The sequence below is a fragment of the Triturus cristatus genome, chromosome 9, assembly GCF_964204655.1.
Source record: "Triturus cristatus chromosome 9, aTriCri1.1, whole genome shotgun sequence".
NCBI lineage: Eukaryota > Metazoa > Chordata > Amphibia > Caudata > Salamandridae > Triturus > Triturus cristatus.
The window spans coordinates 1,022,578,162-1,022,599,217 of record NC_140592.1 but is presented as its reverse complement, the minus strand read 5'-3'; the positions used below and the strand labels follow the sequence as shown (position 1 = coordinate 1,022,599,217).

General features: G+C 42.8%; 1 protein-coding gene across 4 annotated transcripts in view; it reads right to left on the bottom strand.

Annotated features, from left to right (window-relative positions):
- MLH3 (mutL homolog 3) overlaps window positions 1-21,056 on the bottom strand; it is a 280,665-nt gene that overhangs the window by 237,616 nt on the left and 21,993 nt on the right. For all 4 annotated transcript variants that reach the window (XM_085626733.1, XM_085626735.1, XM_085626732.1 and 1 more), the window contains exon 2: window positions 365-3,773. In XM_085626733.1, coding sequence (XP_085482859.1) covers window positions 365-3,689 — 3,325 coding nt within the window. In that variant the 5' untranslated portion in view covers window positions 3,690-3,773. The remainder of the gene's footprint in view (window positions 1-364; window positions 3,774-21,056) is intronic.

Sequence of the window (21,056 nt, the reverse complement as noted above, 5' to 3'; positions counted from 1 at the left end):
GCAATAGGGTATAAAAACTTTTCCAAAACTTTGATAGCTGACGAGCAGTTAATAACACAACAAGAAAGAAATATGGCACTTTTCTTCAGATGTGCTACAAGAGAATGACGCTTCTCATCTATCAGATAACATGTCTCTTTCCGTCCTGGGACAGTCACCCCAGCTGGATTCAGATGCAACTGTATTTGAATGCAGTGTTGATTAATACTGAGAGTTCGCTCAGGTGAGTGTACCTTTCCCTCGGCAGATGGATAACTTGTTGGTAAACAGCCATTAAAATTCACCTCATCAAGCTTGACAGGCAGGTTACAAGTAGCTCCTTACACTCAATGTCACACAATTAAAAAAGTCAAACAGTACATACCACTTCTGGAGACAATATTCACAGCCAAAGTTGTTAGGTCCTTGGAACAAGTGGCACGAGTTTCTTCTACTGGCGCAGTGTAGCTGCTTAGTCCAGTTGCCTTATTGATATATACTGTCCGACCAAGCGACACATCAAAATGCTGCAGCCAACCTGAAGAGCAAGGGTTTGGATTTTGATTCACCCTTTGAGAAACCATGTCAGTTGTGTCATCATCCAAGTGATTGGAAAACAGATCAACAGGGCCTTCCATGGCCATTGAACTCGCATTTAAAAATGCCATCTTACTACAAGTATCTTCATTTTCGCTGTTCGGGCAGAGCTCTGAGCTCCCTATAGCTAAGCGGATGTTCCCACTGGATAGGTCATTGTATGTTGCATTTACAAACATGGGTTGTTTGCGCAATCCTTCAGGAGGTTTCCTACCACCGCCTGTGTTCTCTGCACCATGGTAAATGTTCTGGTAATTATCAATCTTCTGGTTGAGCCTAGAGGTATCACTTCCTGAATCTCCATGACATAACTGGTGCTTTTGGCTGGCCTGGGTATCGAGCTCCTGTTCTAAGACATGTTTGCATATCACATTGTCATTTGAATCAATCAAGGGTGCATCTCTAAAATTATCCTTTTTTTCTATAACCGGAGTTTCTTTTTGGACACCCCTCATTTTGGACAACTTTGAAGCTAGTGATCTCAAGGGCATGGTCTTAACAATGGCAGTTTGTTTGGACTGAGCATAATCATAAAGTGTCAGGGGGCTTTCCATCACATGCTCATGTCTCAACGTTACCTCTTCAGTGGTGCTTGTAGGTGTCTCCACTGTCAGGTCAAGGTGACCTTCTATTAAAGGAGCAGCAGCAATATTACTTTTAGCTTCAAGAGTCAGAGTTGTATCAAGGCACTGAATGGATTGTCCATTGCTGTGGAGAGGTAGGGTATGTTTGGGTTCTGCACATGAGATTTTGGGGGCAATGCAACTTCCATTCTTGTTGTCATGAGTTAATGATGAGTGTGGTGATGAATTCTGCATATTTCCACACCACCTTTTAAATCGCTCCAGTGATCCCAAATGAGCATTCAAGGAAAGCTTTCTGCTAGCTATAGGCTTGGCAAAAACAGACTGCTTTGCTGTGCTCTGGAAGATGCTTTCTGTGTTGCCTTTAGGTGAAGAACAAAATGTTGAAGTCACAGCCTGTGACTTTTGTAACAGCAATCTCACATTACTGCCACTCCAGCTGTTATAGCTGCAGCTCTCTTGTGCATGAATTGTGCCTATCCTGCTGTAACTGAACTTGTCTTCTATCTTGCTATCCAAATTAGAATTTTTATTTGTCAAACCAACTGCAGAGTTAGTGAGACTAGAACAGGGTTTTGTGATGCTCATACTATGGCCAAACATGTCTTGTGCTGAATTGTGTGTTTGGTTGATTTCTTTCACTGGATTGGAGGCAAGATGAGTTATGAAGCCAGTTAAACACAACCGGTCACGTATTGGCCTGGCTCCAGGACGGCTTTCCTTAGGGGTAGATCCCTCATGTGGCCCTGAATTCTTCTTCACCAAATCACATTTTTCCGAGGATGCCAATTCCAAAGGAAATCTGGGCCCAGCTTCCATTTCAAAGCCACACTCACGACCGAGTGCAGCACCTTCACTCACTTCCTCATTGTCGCCACTGACGTAAACATCCTCAGGGTTACCAAGAGTGTTGGAAAGCACTGTATCTCTAGAGGTGGATACTGCTAATTGTACACAGTTTTCTGTTCCTATACAATTGTTTTGCTCTGAAATGTCAGACATGGCTTCTACACTGGGGACCTGGTCAACTGACCTTTCTATTGAAAGAGGAAATAATTTAATGTTATGGTGTACTTCCCTTTTATCTAGTACAGTTTCTTCTGCTCCTGAAACAAACATACTGAGTTTTTCGCACTGAACACCCTCCTTTCCCTGCGATAAAGGCTCACACAGACCCTTTTGTTCAGTTCCTACACATACATGGGTCATTTTGGCTGGAATTTGAATTACTTCTGTGTTTACATCAAGAGTCACATTATCAAGCAATTTAGAATTTGCTAATTTCTTCCTTAAAACATCTTTGGATTTGAGATTAGCAAATTCAAAGGAATTGATAACAGTATCACATCTTTCCCTAAAGGTTTCCTGAACCGGATTTCTGCAAGGAACGATGGGCTGAATGTCAGCGTTTGAAAGGGTAAAATCATTCTTTTCATTAAATTCGGTGATATCGTCATTAGAGGGCTCCATAAATAAGTGTTCACGGTTTAAAAACATTTTGATCGCTTCCTCAACACACTTCAGAACTCCATCCCAGTCTCTGAACTCAATAAGAGTCTTTGCAGGCTCAAGGCAAATGTCGTATTCACAGTAACTGCAATTTATATTGATAACATAGATCCCATGAAGTTCTGGTCCAGCACGATGTCTTGAAGGGCTCATCTGCTTGACAGCAGGGCCAGTTTTTGCCTTACATATCACACTCTCTTTTCTCAACAAAAAATCAATCAGTTTATGCAGTCTTGTCTTCAGCACCAGTCTTTTGTTTACATACAAAAACTGCATGCTCTTGTTATAATGGCCCTCACAACTAATGTACCCACCAATTGCAAATCCGTGATACTCAAACTGTACAGGTCGTAGCTTTTGAGATTTAGACAGACCATAGATTTGACAAAAACGGGAACATACATCCTTGGTTTTGGGGAGCTGGAGCAACATGGAACCTGCAGCATCATTACGCAATGAAAAGGAAATGGAAGGGTACATAAAGGAAATGGCTTCCACCTTCTGCCGTGTCCTTTCTAACTCAAGGACATGGTCAAGGCACTGGCGCCGCACAGGGAGGTTGTAGAAAAGGTTACAGATGGTCACTGTGGTGCCTACACTTGGCCTGCTCACCTCTGCTTCACAGACTTCCAATGCTTTCCCATTCTGAAACATCTTGGCGAAAGTCTTTGCTGACTTGTTGGATTTTGACAAGATCTCCACAAGACTGGCCATGTTTGCTATGCTTGCCACTGCCTCACCTCGAAATCCAGAGCTATTTAAGTTCTCCAAATCTCCAACCGAATGGCATTTGCTAGTGAAGTACCGCTTCCCAACTAACTCCACATCTTCTCGAGACATCCCAGTGCCATTATCAACCACTTGGATCCGAAAGGTTTCTATGTCTACACGGATGGCCACACATGAGGCGCAGGCATCGGTGCTGTTGAGAAGAAGCTCCTCCACACATTGCCCAAAAGAACATATGGCCACTCCAGAGCGCAGACGAGCTCGAACTTCAGCAGGCAAACTTTGAATCATAGCAGTTCAAGCTGGGCATGGAAGCTGCTCAACTCTCATAGTTCAGTATGCAATACATACCCCAGGCAGATCACTTTAGAGATCCTAAAAAAGAAACACATTAAAAATAGTTTTAACAATTCTTCTTTCTAATACAAAAACACATATTTCACTTATTGTAAGAAAATCACCTTAATTCAATTTCCATTTTGTTATAGATATATTACACACATGAACTCTATCCATGTTTCCAGGAGAAAACCTGTGTATTTTGTTTCTCGGAAGGAGGTCAATCTCAGACAAAAAACGATTAACCCCAACCAAAGTGTCTTGCAAAGTAGGTAATAAAACTCACCATTGCGGCTGTCACACTCCTAACCCTCTAGTTCCCTTCCCCATTCTTTTATAAATGTGGAAAGTCTGTGTCCTACATAATGACAGGTTTACCATAGCAACAGGAACTATGAAAGCATGGACAGACAGTTCCCTGCTTGGATTCAACTACAAATCTTTCTTTACAGTCCAAAATAATCATTAAGGACCGGCTAGGTGTATCATATTATGGAAGGGGGACAACCAAAGGACTAAGATAGAGTAGTCACAATGGTGTGTACAATTTTGTTACCTGTATAGTTCCTCTTATTCCTCTTAGGGTGCAGAAAAAGAGAACCTATGCAAGACATCGAGGCTGGAGAATTAGATTTGCAGATAACATTTTTTCCAGAATTGGTGCATCTATATACTCATTTGCTTCTTTACAAACTGTAGTAGGCAGTTAACACCTGGATGCCAGGCAAAGGTGATTTCTTCATTTTAGCATGCTTCAGGAGTGTCTGCCCTGGATTCAGTGTTCCTACAGAAGTAGCGGTAAAATCCTTTTATCACCCCTCTTTTTCAGCATTTACTTGAAATAGTTACCAGAGCTATTAGAATCTAAACACCTACCTCATTATCTGAGACCAATTCATGATACAGACTAACTTCAAAGCTAACCCTTGAAAAACTGAAATACTCGATTGTGGTGAATGGAAAAAAGAGGATTGTTTATCCTTCTGAGTGCACACACTGGGACCGCCAACAAAAATAGTTAAAGAGATACGAAATCTTAGAATTATCATGGACCTTGCACTGTCCATGAACATAAGCACACCAACTACCCAAATCCACCTAATCCTTCATGAAAACCCTGTGACGTATGTTTACACATCTCAGAATTCAAGCAAGAACATAATTTTTCCTCTCAAAAGTAGACTCCCTAATGTAATGCACCACAGAATCCCACTCTCAACTATGAGAAGGCTACAAAGAATGCATAACTCATCAACAAGTCTGCAATTCTCTCCTGACACCACCTCTTTGCTGTGCTTAAGGCTCTAAACTGTCGAATAGGTGCAAGGCAATACTCTTTTAAGTTATTATGCGTCACCCACAGAGTGATAAATGATAAAGGCCCGATGTTCTGGTACACAAAAATCACCAGATTCTCCAAACAAAGGAACTTTGATTCCGAGCTAGCACCTCACCTAATTTTACCAAGTGAGGCACAGAGCGTGAGCTGCTGCTCTGACAGAGAATTTTCCCAGGAAGGGGCCTGCGGGGAAGCTGCAGCTTAAGGTCCACAGCGCCAGGAGGGCTCTAGCATCAGCGGAATAGCATCCAGTTAGGACTGAGTCTGGCTTTCAGTAGGGTGTGCCAGCCAGCACGCTCCCAGTTCACTCTGGTTCTCACTCCTGAAGATGAGTTGTGGCGAGGGCAGCAGTCTCTAACAGTGTGTGCGGCACCTCATTGTTTCCCTCTTCTCCCATCCCCCCTGAGGCATCAGGGAGATTGAGAGTGATCCTTGGGCCAGAGAGCACTGCAGAGGAGGGGGGGGGGCGTATTACCTACCGCTTGCTAGTCCCACTTGTTTGTTTGCTTGCTTGCCCGCCCGCCTGCCTGCTAACTGGGACATGTCAGGAGCTCCTAGGTACAGCTATTAACCAGCAAAACTGCGAGTGCTATTGTCAAAACCTCAATCCCCAGAGCTGTTTAGCCCCCGAGCCAGGTCAGCCACAAGGGCGCGCAAACAAGTCCCAACAAAGGCAACTGAAGACCAGTTTATATTAAAAACTTCAACTGAATTTCAGGTGCAACATGAAGCTGGTTTAAACAAAAAAACAACCAGATCTTGGGAGATTTTAAAGTCATCACAGAGTTCTAAAAGACCCCTATATTACTATCAACTGCAGAATCAGACATTGAAAATCTACCCAGAAGCTGCCAATTGGAATACATCAACGAACCCCCATATAAATACCATCTGGTTTGATTCCATATTTATTTTACTGTTGCGTCTGGTGTTTGGACTGCTCTGTATCCAATATGCAGCTTAAATCAGGAAACTGAGGGACAGGGTCACAACTGGACAACTTAATACTTGATGACTAATCTATCCAATAAAGGACAACCGATACATGAAGTTTTTGAAATAGTCGCCATCTCTTGTAGACCAAAACCCAAAAAATATATCATTGGATGAACCAATATTGACGATAATGAAGGTTATGTGCATACCTTGGATACACACGATTACACAGTAGTCCTCAAAACTTGATGCTCAACTAGAACTTACTCAAACAATTCACTACCTCTATAGTGAAAACTTATCACAGGATGGCCGCAGTCAGAGAAGTTGTAAAAGAGAACTTAAGGTTAAATCCTAACCAAGGATTAATAGGAACCAAAATGGCATTCTTTTTTCTGGAAAATCTGTTGGAAGTTCCAAAGGTGATAAATGACACAGAGGATTGTAGGCAAAATCTGCCAAGTAATCCAATTATTGGCCAAGGAACAGCATCTGCTACCTTAATATCAACATCTAAGGCAGCATCCCCAAGGCAACATGCCCCGGTCTAGCCAAACCGCAATTTATTCAATTGAAGGTCTAGGAAACCTCTATGTCCTTTAAATTGAAGCAAACCCTGCTATAATTAAACAAGCATTTACAATGCAACGGTCTCGGCATTGTTAAAGTTAGAGCTGTTGGCATTGCTCATGACAATGCAGTTTCTTTAAATGTTTTAAAAAAAAGAAAAAAACTAAAAAAATGTCATGAGCAATGCCAATAGCTCTAACTTTACCAATGCCGAGACCATTGCATTGTAAATGCTTGTTGGAAGTTGCTGTGCTTATATTATGGAATGTTTAAATTCTAGCTGGCCCCAGAAACGGAGCCTCGGACTCCCGGCTCCTACGTATGTCCGGGTCTTATGTACACAAGAGCCGCAAAAACAGGACTCTTTTCAGCGCTGTTTTTGGTGTTCTGATGTTAATCAATTTATAAAATATAATTTCATATCATAACTGCAGCTTTTGACCTCTGCCCCGTATGTTTGTCAATGTCAAAGGCTTGTTTCTAAAGGAAACAAACAACATGGCTTTTAATAGCGCCTAGCGGAGGGCGGTGAACTTATAATGTTGAATAGGTCTCATTTAACTAAATCCCCGATCCGCAGCTTTAGACCTCAGCTCCTCTGTAAGTGTCCGATGCTTGTGTATACAGAAACATACTTTTAAAGCGCCTTATGGAGGGAGGTTTGTGCGCTTGTATATTATTAAATACTTAAAATAATTTCACAGCCGGCATCTCTCACCTCTGGGGTTCTGTGGGTGTCTGAGCCCAAAACATAGCTTTTAATAGCACCTTATGGAGCCTGGTATTGTCACATTATAAAAAGTTCTTCAATTGTAATTACCAGAACCCAGCATTCGACCTTAAGCACGTTTTTCTGTCTGATGCCGTTGTTTACTAGCGCCCAGAAAACATGTCTCTGCTCTACATAGCGCCTTGTGCAAATTGGTGAATTTATTTTACTGAATATTGAAATTATAATTTAGTGAAGTGTGACGTGCTCACTTTCATTGGGATGGGTATGTTAAAATCACCGCTCTTTTCTAAACCAGTCTATACATTGTTAAGTTTATTAACGAAAACGTGTTACAGTCTAAATATAACACATCATTAAATCGATGTTATTTGTTTTGGTTTCGTTCATAAATTGTGCCTTTTTACACTGTAGATGTATTCGTTTTGATTTTGTGTAGTAACTGTTAGGTAATTTGCATTATTAGCTTCTAAAATACAAATAAACTCAGGAAACATGCTTGTAATACAAATTATTTGTAATTTTTGCGTCGCTGCAGGGGGCTTGTAGGGGTGGGGGCGTTACACGTACAGTCAGCGTCTCTGAACCGTCGGAGTGAGGGGCACAGGGCAAGAGATTCGGGGACACAAAGAGCTGGAAGAAATGTCATATTTATAGCACGGGGCCTCGGGGACTTGTTAAGCAATGTTCAGCCACGGAAGGGAATTGAGAGCAAGGCAGTATAGTAAAAACAAACAAGGCCGGGTGAGATTACTAGCTGTAAGGGGCCCCACCTACCCGCACTAACGGACCCTGCGCCGGCTTTATCGAAGAAATTAAAGGATCCGCCGATAAAGAGAGCGGAATGGGTAACGGAGGCGCCAGAAAAATGAAAGGCCAACCTGGAGAGGAGAAGAGGTGATATCAGCGATGAGGGGGGAGAGAGAACAAGATATGTGCCGAACACGGGAGCCAAGAGCAGGGGGAGAGGACGCCATTAAAACCACTGCCTTTCTCCGAGGCGAAGCAGAAATGACTCGGAGAAACGCAGCGTCGTTTTCGGATTCGGGGGCGTGTTTTGCTGTTATCTCCTCCAGCCATTGGCTGGAGGAGATAATTAGACTTTCTGCAAAAAACACGCCCCCCGATCCGAAAAGGACGGGGCCTGATCAGAGTGACGGGACCTCTTCTCCAATGGCTGGCCAGCATTGAAGAGGCCAGCCAATGGAGAACAGGGGAGAAGAGGGGCGGGTTCAAGCCCCTCTTCTCCAAAACATTAAATCTCTCGACTTCCGGTTCTGCCTTCGGCAGACCGGATGGTCCCGAGACCTAAAAACCACTAAGGAAACAGACAGAAGTAAAAGTAAAACTGTTTAGGAAACGATGTAACGCAGGTGCGAGAAAATGACATAGTCCTTCTTCCATCTTATCATCTGTTACACAATCTCCCCAAACTATTATTCAATTAACTGAAGAGCCTAACCCTGCAGACATAGAAAAATTCTCAAAGCAATCATACAAATAAGCAATAGATTCTGTTCCAACTGACTCTTTTGTGAATCATAATCCAGGTCTTTTCTGTAACAAATTATGTACCCTTCACTCCCACCTACACCATGTGCAAATTAGGGCACATGCTGAATTCTCCACCTAAGCCGGAAATAAAAACGAGGAAGGTATAACCTCTGCTGAGCCCATAAACTTGTCATCTTGAACAGAGGGCAAAAATAACGGTCCAACATAAATCCAATAAACCAATCAACTATGTTAAACTCTATCACAAACTGGCAAAATACAAAACAAACATTTTCCATTCTCCAACTGGGATCAGTAAGTGGCTTCCAAGCGTACATGATGGAGGAACCAGGTTCCACCAGGCACCTTGTCGAGAACTAGTAGATCTAAGCATTACAAAAGCCCTACATGGGAAACCTCAAGACACAAGCCAATCTCTGTTCTGTTTTTTCTAAGAACTCCCAAGAAATTAGTTTTTTGGTTGAGTCCGCCCTGGTAGTACCACCCCACCAGGGTGTGGATCGGCACAGATGAAGCAAGTTACGATAAGATATCTTTTGATACCCCAGGTAGATAGAAGAATAGGAGCCTGTTTTGGGTCTTCTCGCTACCCTCTATCTGTATAGTTGCCTTTACGTGAATTAGTGTTTATATTTGGTAGAAAGTGACTGGACATCTAATCTCCCGCTCTCTGGCAGTGAGACAAGGCTGAGGATGAGTCTTGCTGCGGTGTTCTGTATGGTGTGAAGTCTCTGTAGGAGGTGTGCGGTGATTCCTATATAGAGGGCATTGCTGTAGTCCAGCCAGCTTGTGTCACGGTGCATCTTGTGTGTAGGGGAAGCCACTTGAAGATCTTATGTAGCATGCACAGAGTTAGGAAGCAGGCGGAGGAGATGGCGTTGATCTGTGATTTCATGGTGAGCATGTTGTAAATGATGATTCCGAGGCTTCTGGTGTGGTTGGAGAGAGTGGGTGCGGGGCAGAGGTCTGATGGTCACCAGAAGTCATTCCATGTGTTGCTGCTGTTGCCACAGATAAATACTTTCATCTTGTCTGTGTTCAGCTGCAGACAGTTGTTCTTCATCCAGTCGGTGATGTTTGTCATGCATGTGGAAGTTGGTTCTGGTGGCGGGTTCTTCGGTGAGTGAGAGGATGAGATGAGTCGTCTGTGTAGGAACTTATGTTGAGACCAAGGGATCGGACGATGTTGGCCAGTGGGGTCATATATGCGTTGAAGAGCATGGGGCTGAGGGATGAGCCCTGGGGGACACCACAGGAGATCTCCTTGGGTTTAGAGTTGAAAGGTGGGAGGTGGATCCTCTGGGTTCTTCCGGTGAAAAATTCCATCAATTCAAATCACTGAGAACAACTTCTTACAATGACTATTGCATATAGGGCGTTTAACACCGATTGACGCACTGCAAGCAGATTTGGAGCCTGATAAAAAAAATAATCGAGGACTACATTGCATTAGCACCCGTAAAACATTGGATCAGAGATTGGTCTAAGGAGTTGCTTGGTTCTTATAAACATACTCTACTAAATTAAATTTTTTTAAAAAGATTTTCTACCCTGGTTTGCCCATATATCAAACTATAATTTATAATATTGGATTGGAAGATCTTTGGCTTAATCTGGAAAACATAACAAAGGCTTGCTTTGTTCTGGTACAAAAAATGATTGTTCTTACGAAGAGCAATTAAATTAAAAGCAAGTCATGCAGGGCCCCTGCTAAAAGGTTTTATGGAGGATAAGCAAGACCAAGCTTTGAATCATTCATGGAAGAAATCTTCCCAGTGGAAAAAAAGATTACTTTATTTGAAATGTCGACTGTGCACTTTGCCACTGGCATCTATAGTCAAAAGATGGTCAACAACATCTGTTGAGGGAGTAGATCTGTGCCAATGTTCTTTGAGAGGTCAAGAAATAATTATCCACTTGTTGTTGTTATGGTAGCATAACGTCAGACGCTCAACACTGTCACTCGGAGGTTGGCGTTCTAGGCTTCCGGCCTCTGCAGCTCTACGTTGTGCTACTGCCAAGTTTCAGGCCGAAACTACAAGCATCTCAACCAACTTTATCCTCCATACTCCTGTGTTTGGGGGGGGCCAGCGGCTTCAGCTGCTCAGGGCGCAGCTCGGGCCACGGCTGAGACTGAGAATGCGGCTGTGGTTGCAGCTCCAGACAGACAAGCCCAGGTTTGGCAGGTGAGGCTTAGTTGCGCTGCAGTGAATGCGGCCACCACGGTACTGCAGCAGTTCAAGGGGGCTAATTACGGTGCACCTTAGCACCTTAGCTTGACTGAGCCAAACATACCAATAAGGCAGTCAAGTCCTAAAGGGGATAGAAGGATTTGGAACTTGGGGCTATTAACACAGATACCCTTTCCTTCTGACCATGAGCCAACAAAATCACCATCGCCATACTGCTACCCTTCAGTACAAGCGCACTTGTGAACCTCCCCTGCACTTGGCTGGGGACTACTACGCAGGGGAGGTGTGGGGGAGCTGACACAAGACCACTAGTCTTTAAGGTTGGGAGAGCGGCTCAAAGGGCAAGGAGAAAAAAGAGAGCTGGTGCAGCTCGGGGGACCTGAGTACAAGGCAGACATTAGTCTTAGGTCCTCCCTCAAACTTGCAAAATACACCCAAAACTGGCAACCTTCTGTATTTGCTGGAAACTTTCACACCAGATATTTAAGAACTGCAAGTGCTCCACAAAACTGAGTAAGGGACAAAGGGCATGGAGGAAACAAAAGAAAAGAGAACCAAGTGACTTAATGATGGCAGTCAAACCTGCAACAATAATTATAGCAACTAAGAAGAAGCAAAAAGGGGCATATGGAAACATGCCCAATCAACGAAAGATGCAGATACACAATATGCAGGAGCACGGCCGGCCCCGGGAGGGGACACCAGCAGTTTGGTTCCATGGATACATCTGAGACATCAGGCCAGAGACTGAAATATGCAGCACCCAAAAACCCAATATAAAAGAATTTCACAAGAACAAGAGCTGGCGCGGGTGAAAACATGGGTTCTTCCACGCCACAGACAGAAGGACGAGCAGCAAAGCCCCTACATTCTCTCACTACAGAAAGCACAGCTTTCCCCAGTCTAGATGCATTAGGGGATAGCGGAACTGGCAGACACTGCCTTAAAAAGAAGCAAACGCATAGAGAACACCAGCAACAGAAACATGCCTATGGAAGAGGCAGAAGCCACAGAGGTCAGAGATATCTCTTCAATAATGAAGAATAGCGAGATGGCGGAACTGGCAGACACTGAATCAGAAGGAAGTAAACATATAGACAACACCAGCAACCTAAATACGCCCGGGGCAGAAACAATGGCCTCAGAGGTCACAGAGATCTCTCCTACAATGAACAATGGCGAAACCAGCACAAGAGTGGACACACTGACAAAGGTACAGGGACATGGCCCAAACTTCACTGCTGCGCTCAGACAGAGGGAAGAGGAGACCTCGGCAATGCCAAAACCAAGTCAACAAATGACAAAAGAAGCCATGATCCACCACCATGACCAACCTCAAGAGCGACATGATCTATAACCCAGTAACCAAGAGGACCAAACACATTTGTTCAACACCGCTGGATAAACCCAAGTCAGGGCAATGGCAACAAACCGCTGAAGTGAGCCTGGCCGACAAGAGCTGCGAAGATAACCACATGGAAGCAGAATAATGGGCGGCCACAAGTCGAACGCGCAGGGAGATCGTTCGCCAAGCTATAGCCCGACAAGCGGCACGTGACCTGAATTAATTATAAACACCATAAATTCCTCCTTACTAGCGGCAATAAAAGCGCTGACCTGGCAATTGCATAAGTTGGAAATTCAATTGGAGTTGACACATATGCTCGCCCAGAACGTGTGGTCAATTGACAAGAAGTTAGAGATACTCAATATGAAAATAGATCACTGGGTTAACAAAACAAAAAAAGGATAGCACTGTGAAAGCTACCAACGAGTGAGGCTATAATCGAGAAACTAACCACACTTCCGGAGCTATTAATAATGTTAATAAAACACTGCACACTCATACACGAAAGCAACTCACAGAGTGAGAAACCCCTCACGCAAAAAGTGCTAGGGGCCACGAAGGATAAAGAGCAGCCAGACAATGTGTGTGCACAACTAGAACACATATTACAAGCAACCAACGGGGAGAGATCGTGCAACACCAGCAAGAGGTCGCAACACACCAAAACTCCGACTTCGCCATGCTCTCAAGAAGAAGAAATTGACCAAGATTTCCCCCCAGTACAGGCCATCGATAAAAGCAGTGCAACAGAATGCATTGCTACGCCAAGAAAAGCCAAGCAGACAACCAAGGTAGCTGCAGGGGTAAGGGCTATGACAATACGGCTGACACGAAGGCAAAAGAAAAAATTGCACAAAGAGCACAAGGCCAACAAAGAAAGAGCAAACGTTTTTGCAATGGACAAAAAGAAACACCACCACAAAGTTCAGCATCTGATAACTCAGAAAAGCGGAAGGATAACACAGGAAAAATAAGACCAGCGACGGAGAAGATTTACTCCATTTACCTCCCCCAAAAAACGTCTGTGAAATTCAAGAGACTACCCAGGGATCAGCCAAAGACAATCCACACTTACTGAGTTGACTGACAACATTGATGTTCAGAACATACTTGTAGAAAGTAAACAAATGAAAGAATGGGGCATACTTATCAATAAACTAACCATTGAAAAATATCCTTATGTCCTATCAGAGAGGCATTATCTATTTGGGCGACACAAAGAAGCAAGCAGTATTATGAAAGGAAACAAAAAAAAACACCAGTGATTAGGGGAATAAAGATCACAGTTCAATTGACACGGAGCATAAGTGAGAGACATCTTATGGATGAGTCAACAACACACACACTATTTAAACAATCTGATTGGGCTTGGCTTTTCACAGCTCTCACAATAAAAGGGTGGTCAAACTCATAGGACAGATGGAGAAAACACAAAAATCCAAAAAACTATGCTAAAGGTAATCAGCTGAATGCGGCAGGCCTGTCTTCCCTGACAGCAAACACGGAGTCACTGGAGTATTTTTACACCTGCGATATACTTTGCGTTGAAAAAACATGGTCAATCGTTCCTGTCTCGGAGTTCCAAACAATTCACATCCCTACACACAAAAAAATCTGTTTGGAAGACCAATGGGTGATCTATCAATATATGTGAAACTAGATCTGCAAATAAAAGGCAAAGAATGGATCAGCAACTCTCGGGATGTACAGGTAGTTAGCATGAATGGATTTGCGCTGGACAGAAAAACCAACACAATCTCACTTATAAATCTGTACGTAAATCCCCAAAGAGATGTAAAATTGGACAATATCAAGATCATCACTGAACAGATAAAAGCATTCTTATATGAGCAACAGGGGTGGTAGTGCATAGTGGCTGGAGACTTCAACACCCGAAAGCTGGGCCAATCTGAGGCAACACAGGGTGACCAATGACGAACCATACTACAAGCTTGCCTCAGAGAATTTGAGCTGGGATCAGATGACCTAGAAGGGACCAAGCGGTACAAAGAAACCCACACTTTCAAAGATATATCAACTCTAGACTAGATCTTTCTAAGAAAAGACCTGCTAAAATGACAAATAACTATGAGGTACAGCAAAAATGTGAAAGTGATCACCACCTCATTGCCATAGATGTTAACATGGGAGCAATGATACACAAGAATTACAAACCAGCAGGTTGCTTGCTCAAAATAAACGCGGCCTGTTAACAAAAAGAATCAAATGGGGTCCAGCTATCATGGATAAAAATTCACATTGGAATACAGCCTGTGTGCCCGACTTGGAGAAATTAAGCAAGTCTGGTAGAGAAGTCGCCCTTACTGCTAGAAAAACTCCATGGAGCACTAATGCTCCAAAAACACAGAGCACAACTAGTAGTGCCCACAAGAGGACGGACACTCCCACTTCTCAAGACCAGGACGTTACTGGAGAGCAAACGGAAGTGCTAACGTGCGGAATTACAACACAGAAAGTAGAAGACCACCTGCACGGACAACAATATGAAAGAGTCCAGAAAACAGCATAAAACAATAGCCTGGAACATGAAACAATGACAAACTCAGGACCAAAGGAAACACATATATGCTTTGTTGCCACCCAGTAAAATCAGGGAATTCTGGGGATACGTAGATGGTCTAGCAAACACAACAGTCATCAAGGAGAACACAGTACCGGTCAATATATGGGAGGGGAATTTAAAAAAACCTATAAGTAGATCCCGATAAAACAAGGGCCATCAACACAACCTTGTGGGACAAAAATATTAGAAGGCCTGGAAGACAGTCAAATAATAGTCACTAAGTCGGAAACACTGAAGATCTTGGAGAGCATTCGGAGGGATGGGGCCCCTGGACCGAATGGCATACCCAGAGGCATTTTCAAAGAAGATGGAATCTTTTGGGCTCCTTTGAAGCTCAATCTGTTATATGAATGTCTTGCTACATCTATCATTTCTGAAGCTTGGAAAGACTCTATTCTCCATCCTATACACAAAAAGGGGGATCCTACCTGACCTAAGAACTAAAGGCTAATAACCCTATTGGACATTGATGGCAAAGCCTATGCAAAAGTCCTATTACACAAGCTAGAATGCCAGAACAACGAGAAGAATATAATTCCAATCTATCAGACAGGGTTTAGGCCTAACTCCACCACAATGGACAACGTCATTGCTCTCTCATACTTGGGTGCCATGTATGCTGTTTCATAGACTACAGTGCCGCGTTGGATGGCATGGATTGTAACATCCTCTGGAAAAAACTGGCAGGATGGGGCATACCGAGACAACAGCTTGCGGCAATAACAGAATTATACATCAACACCTGGGTGAGGACCAAGATAAAACAGACTCACGCCACGTCAAAGTTCTTCACCAACATAGGGCTTAAACAGGGTTGTGCCATCACCCCCACATTGTTTAATCTATATACAGCAGATCTAGATTGGGGGGGTGGGATACTGAAAGGAAAAACATTGCCCCCAAAATTGGGTCAGATGATATGTAGACGATCTGGTATTATTAGATCAAACCCGCATTGGGATTATGAGGGCCCTGGTCATACTGCACTCATACCACGCATGGAATGTTCTGCAGGCGAACTTTGAGAAAACTGAAATTCTCATTTTCAGCCACAGGAACAAAAAATAACAACTTGAATGGCAACTCGGCGCATTGAAAATAGGCACAACTAGCAAATACAAATACCTTGGCGTCTGATTGGTAGAAACTGGAAAACCCACATTGCAGGCGACTGCGTTAGCAGGAAAAACAGCCAAAACCTTGTATGCCCTATCCAAACTACACCACAAACTAGACAGCCACTCAGCAGAGGCGATACGAAGAGTCATGGGGCAAAATTACTACCTACAATAAATTATGGCCACCTTGCTTTCCCTGGCAGGCTTACCAAGCCACTAGAGCAGCCATATAGCCAGATACAAATAAATATTCAGCATTGCAAAAAACACTTGATGCACTGTAAATCGTCTGGAGTTTAATCTGGTGAGCATGGACACTGAGTGCAAAAAAGATCTAATCAAATTCCACCACCTGGGGACCAGGGCAGAACCAGCATCCCTGTGAAGAGCAATAAATACAATATTTTTGGACAAATAAAGCAAGTGGGCAAAGTCCCTTGGTTCAGCCAGTACTACATTAAATATGGATACAGAAAATTCGACCGATCCCCCAATTACTATAGCACAATTAAAGAAAAAGCTAAAAGAATATGGCAGGATGGCCTCAAGAGAACATGATATAAAACTAGTCAGAAACCTTAGAGGAGCAGAGGGGTTATCAGCATCACACAAAGCCATACATTCTCAACTATACCCGAGATCAGCCAAGAATATACTAGCATTTAGGTTCTTAACAACACACATATGGGAATACAGGGCACACTGGAAGAACTTGACACAGAGGCACGGGCAATGTAGGCTGTGTCAATACCCCTTCGAATCGGCTGCTCACATTGCATGCTGCTGCGCAAGCCTGTTACAACAGAGGTGAAAGTAACAAAGGCCAATCCTCTTGCAGCAAGGGTCAAGAACATGCAAAGAGGCACTAAAGCTAATCTACACCACAGTGATACCAAAGGAATTAGCTCAGTTTGGCAAGTTATTTTCGGAAGCCGTCTGGCTCGTACGGGAGGCCAGCCCAATACTGGGGGCTGCCACTGAAAATTCCTAAAAAAATGTGGAGAAAGAAAGGCAGGCTGCTAAGTATATGGGCACACTATTGTATGAGTGAAATCGAGCTCAAAGCATTACTTATCCTGTTAAGTCTGAAACATACTACTCAGAGACAATTTGTTACATAGTCTACATTGCATCTTTAACGGACACTCAGTACTTATATTTTTAGATACCAGCACTTTACAATATTGCACTTTAGCCACTGCCCTAGGGTCATGACATATTTGTTTGGCATACAGATGTTTTAATCCTAATGAAATGCATTAACTTTTATCTCCGAAGTCGAATTTTAAAGATAGTATATCATGAGATGCTGCTTATTTGCACAACTGTCATTTTAACTTATTTATGTTTGCACAACTCCTTGTTTCCTGTACTTGGCACTTTAACTAACTTGATTGTCTAAATAAAGTATTTTATTGATGGTTCCTTTGAAGATGCTTAATGATTTTTTTGTATTCTTATCTTTTGTTACTTCAAAGTATAATGTACATTTCAAATGTAAAGGAGGTGTTTTTTTACTATGTTAATAATTGTTATAGCCTATTTTGGCTGTGCACAATAAAGATTTGTTGTTTGTCGAGATTTGTTTTGTCGGTGAAAACTTATAACATGTTTTATTGCATGAAGGCACCTCCAGACTTACGCCAGTAATGGATAAGTAGAAGTTTATTAGGGGCACAGGACAAAGCTTACACCATGTCTTTCTGCTGCTTAGTTGTTAACTGACAAGCTGAAATTGTGTCAAGACTTGCTGAGTGGTGTTACATCATGCTCTAACATAATCGAACACACCTCAGTCACCACATAACTCCCTTCCCAACTGAAAATACAGTTCTACACATCAAATATCAAACAAGCATGAGAAAATGAGAAATAATGTTAACACACTCACCCTATTAAATATGAACTCATGCAGGCTAATACAAAGTAACAGATATGGGGGGAAAAGTCTCACTAAAGCAGCCCCAAAGCAGCTGCGTTTGAAACTGTTGCCAGTGAGCAGAAGACAATCTTATAGAGAACGCACGGTGGACTTGGTAACATTATGTGGGCCATCATGCTGGTTACCATGATGAAGAATCACGCGGATTAGGAGGAACAGTGCCAACCGGAGAATTTGTACTTGTTATTTTGGTAAGTCTTTCCTCGTTCCATCATTGTCCACTGTCAGGTTTCATTGCATTGCCTTTCCCCGCCAGCATGCGTGCTGACTCCCTAAACTTTGATACCCCTTTCTTCTGTAATAGAAGCTTTTTCACCCTTACCCAGTCACCGATATTCCACAGGCCTACCATGCATCCACCCAAACATGTTCCATTCCTCATATTATATTTATATACAAGCCACAAAAAGGTTGCTCCTTCATTGATATCAACCATGAAGGCTTCACTTCAGACAACGCCACCTCTTTAATTCAAAATTATGTCTTCCCAGTTGCTACATGAGGAGTCAAATAATAAGTCCATAACAATGTATTCAATTTCTCACTAAGATTTCCACCACATCTGCAGGTACTCATGACCATTTCATAACTCTACAGTCTATACAATGATGTTCTTAAATGGGCAATACCACAGCTTCTTAAAAATTCAGCCATGGCTTCTGAAGTAAATTGGACCCCATTATCCATGAAGATATCTTTAACAAAAAATATCCTGTAAAATCTAATGACCTCCTTATTGGACTATAACGCACCCTGAAAGATAATAAATGGAAACCAACACGTAATTCATCCAATGAGGCAGCACACGGAAGAGACCCAAGAAAGGCAATCTTACTTTTGCCAACCCCTGCTGGGACAAGGGATTGTTTTTTCTTGGGGAGACCTTACCACAAGATCCTTGTTGCTTAAAGAGCAATGACTGTACTCCTGCATGGGAAACTTCACTAACCCCGCATGCAAAACAACGCATGCCACTAAAACGCGGTCATTACAACGATCACGTTGTTACATCGCAGCGATTACAACGCAAGTCGTTACAACGACTTGCTGTAGGGGGGAGAAGGTGTTGGATTTTAAATACAACACCTTCCCTACTGTTGCACAGACTGGAGTTGGAATAGTAAATTATACTATTCCAAAATCTAGCACCCCCCCTAAAGCAAGTCGTTGTAATGACTTGCATTGCAATGCTATGCGATGTAACAGTGCGGTTGTTATAATGGCATGCGTTCTAAATGCATGCGTTATAACGTGGCCTATTTTTTCTTCTCTGAAACTGTATTCCAACAACTTCACTGAAAGTCTAGCTAAACACGCTGCAATTCTCTTCATCGTGTGACCAGAGAGAACATCTACTAAAGGACGAGGGCCCATTCTCAATACAAGTTGTCTTCCCTAAAAGGAATGCTTTATTTTTTATAAAACACTATAAAAAGCCACTATCTCACTCTCAATTGCCCAATATGCAAGCTGAATATCCTTCAACTGTCTAGATGCAATGCAAACCCAAATGTGAACTAGTTCTTGCCTTACACCTGACTCAAAACTGCACCTAGCCCATATGAACTATGTTGCAAGTCAAGTGTTCATTGATAAACGACTACAATGTGGGTGCTTCATAAATCAATGCTAATAAATAAATTCTGCTGCCTTCGAAGGCCACGGCGATAACATTGGGTGGTAGTAACACTTTGTCACTATACAGTTTTGGTAGCTGGACACCTGGGCCAATATTATGCAAACAGTGCATTTTCATTGTTTGAGCTGGGGGCACCTTTTAAACATTTTTTAACAAATGTGGTCAACATGTTTCTACCTACTATTGACCATAATGAGGGTTCCAAGGCATTCATCAGGACAAAAAAGGAGTCTCTTCTAAGAAATCAAATTGATTTTATCTGCCTCTCAATAAGGTACACCTTGTAGGAACGGGCTAGCCCAACGAAGCCCAGGATCCACTGACATTCGGCAAAATACAAAACAAAATTAAATTAAAATTTGAAATGTTTAAACAGCATTGCATAGGAGTCAACGGGGCACAGTTGTGACACAATGTGTATAAATTCAGTCCAGTGCGCTTAGTGCCCAACACTAAGAAGCAAGTTCATGCCCAACGAGAGAATATTGGTCATCTTAGAGATATGCTTTACTCTCAAGCCTAAAAGGCTGCGTTGCCCGCAGAGCTACATCACAGAAAACAAGAGAAACCAATCCAATCATCCAATCAAACAGTTGTCATGGGTGTCAGTAACCAACATCTGTAGACTACAGGCACAACATAGTTTGAACCCAGTTATTTTAGGGGGTGAGTTTCTGCACACTGTAAGGTTTGAAAGGATTTGAAAGCTCCAGATCCACGTGGGCAGGCACAGAAAGTGAAAAAAAAGGACATCATCACACAGAGTGGGCACATTTACAGAGACCCCAACACCATATCCATAGAGGGACCAGTCTGTCATGGAGCCGCACAACACTACCTACCAATGCGTGAGGGAACTGCTCTGAAGGTTTCTGGATCCAATCTGATGTCTGTAGATATTCACAAGGTAAGGAATCTGCAGTTTGGACTGTCTATCAAAAAAAGAAATGTGGAAGCAGCTAAAATGTAGGTAGTAAGGATGTCCCCGATGTCAGTGCAGAACACAGTGTGGTTGCAAGGAGGTGCGGTAACAAAAACCAATGGCATACGTGAGAGTGGAATTGGGAATGATCAAGCAGATGAAGATTTGTTGGAAGGGAAAAGTTCAACGGGAAGAGGGAGATTAAATAATGCAGAAAATGGTGATAATTTCAGAGCCTGTTTCATTGGGGTGGTGTTAATGCAGTACCTTGAAACCAAGTGGAGCGGCCAAAGCAAGGTCTGGGAGGAAAGGGTCTGAATGCCACAGTTTGGTAAAGCATTAAATGTCAAAGTTATGGTCTACGATAAAGTCATGTCATTTAATAGGGTGGTTAAAAAAGGAGCAAACACTGAGTAGGCCAAGCCAGCAGTGCCCTGAAGATGTGTAGGGTACACTGGGTCATAGTACTGCACAAACAAGAAAT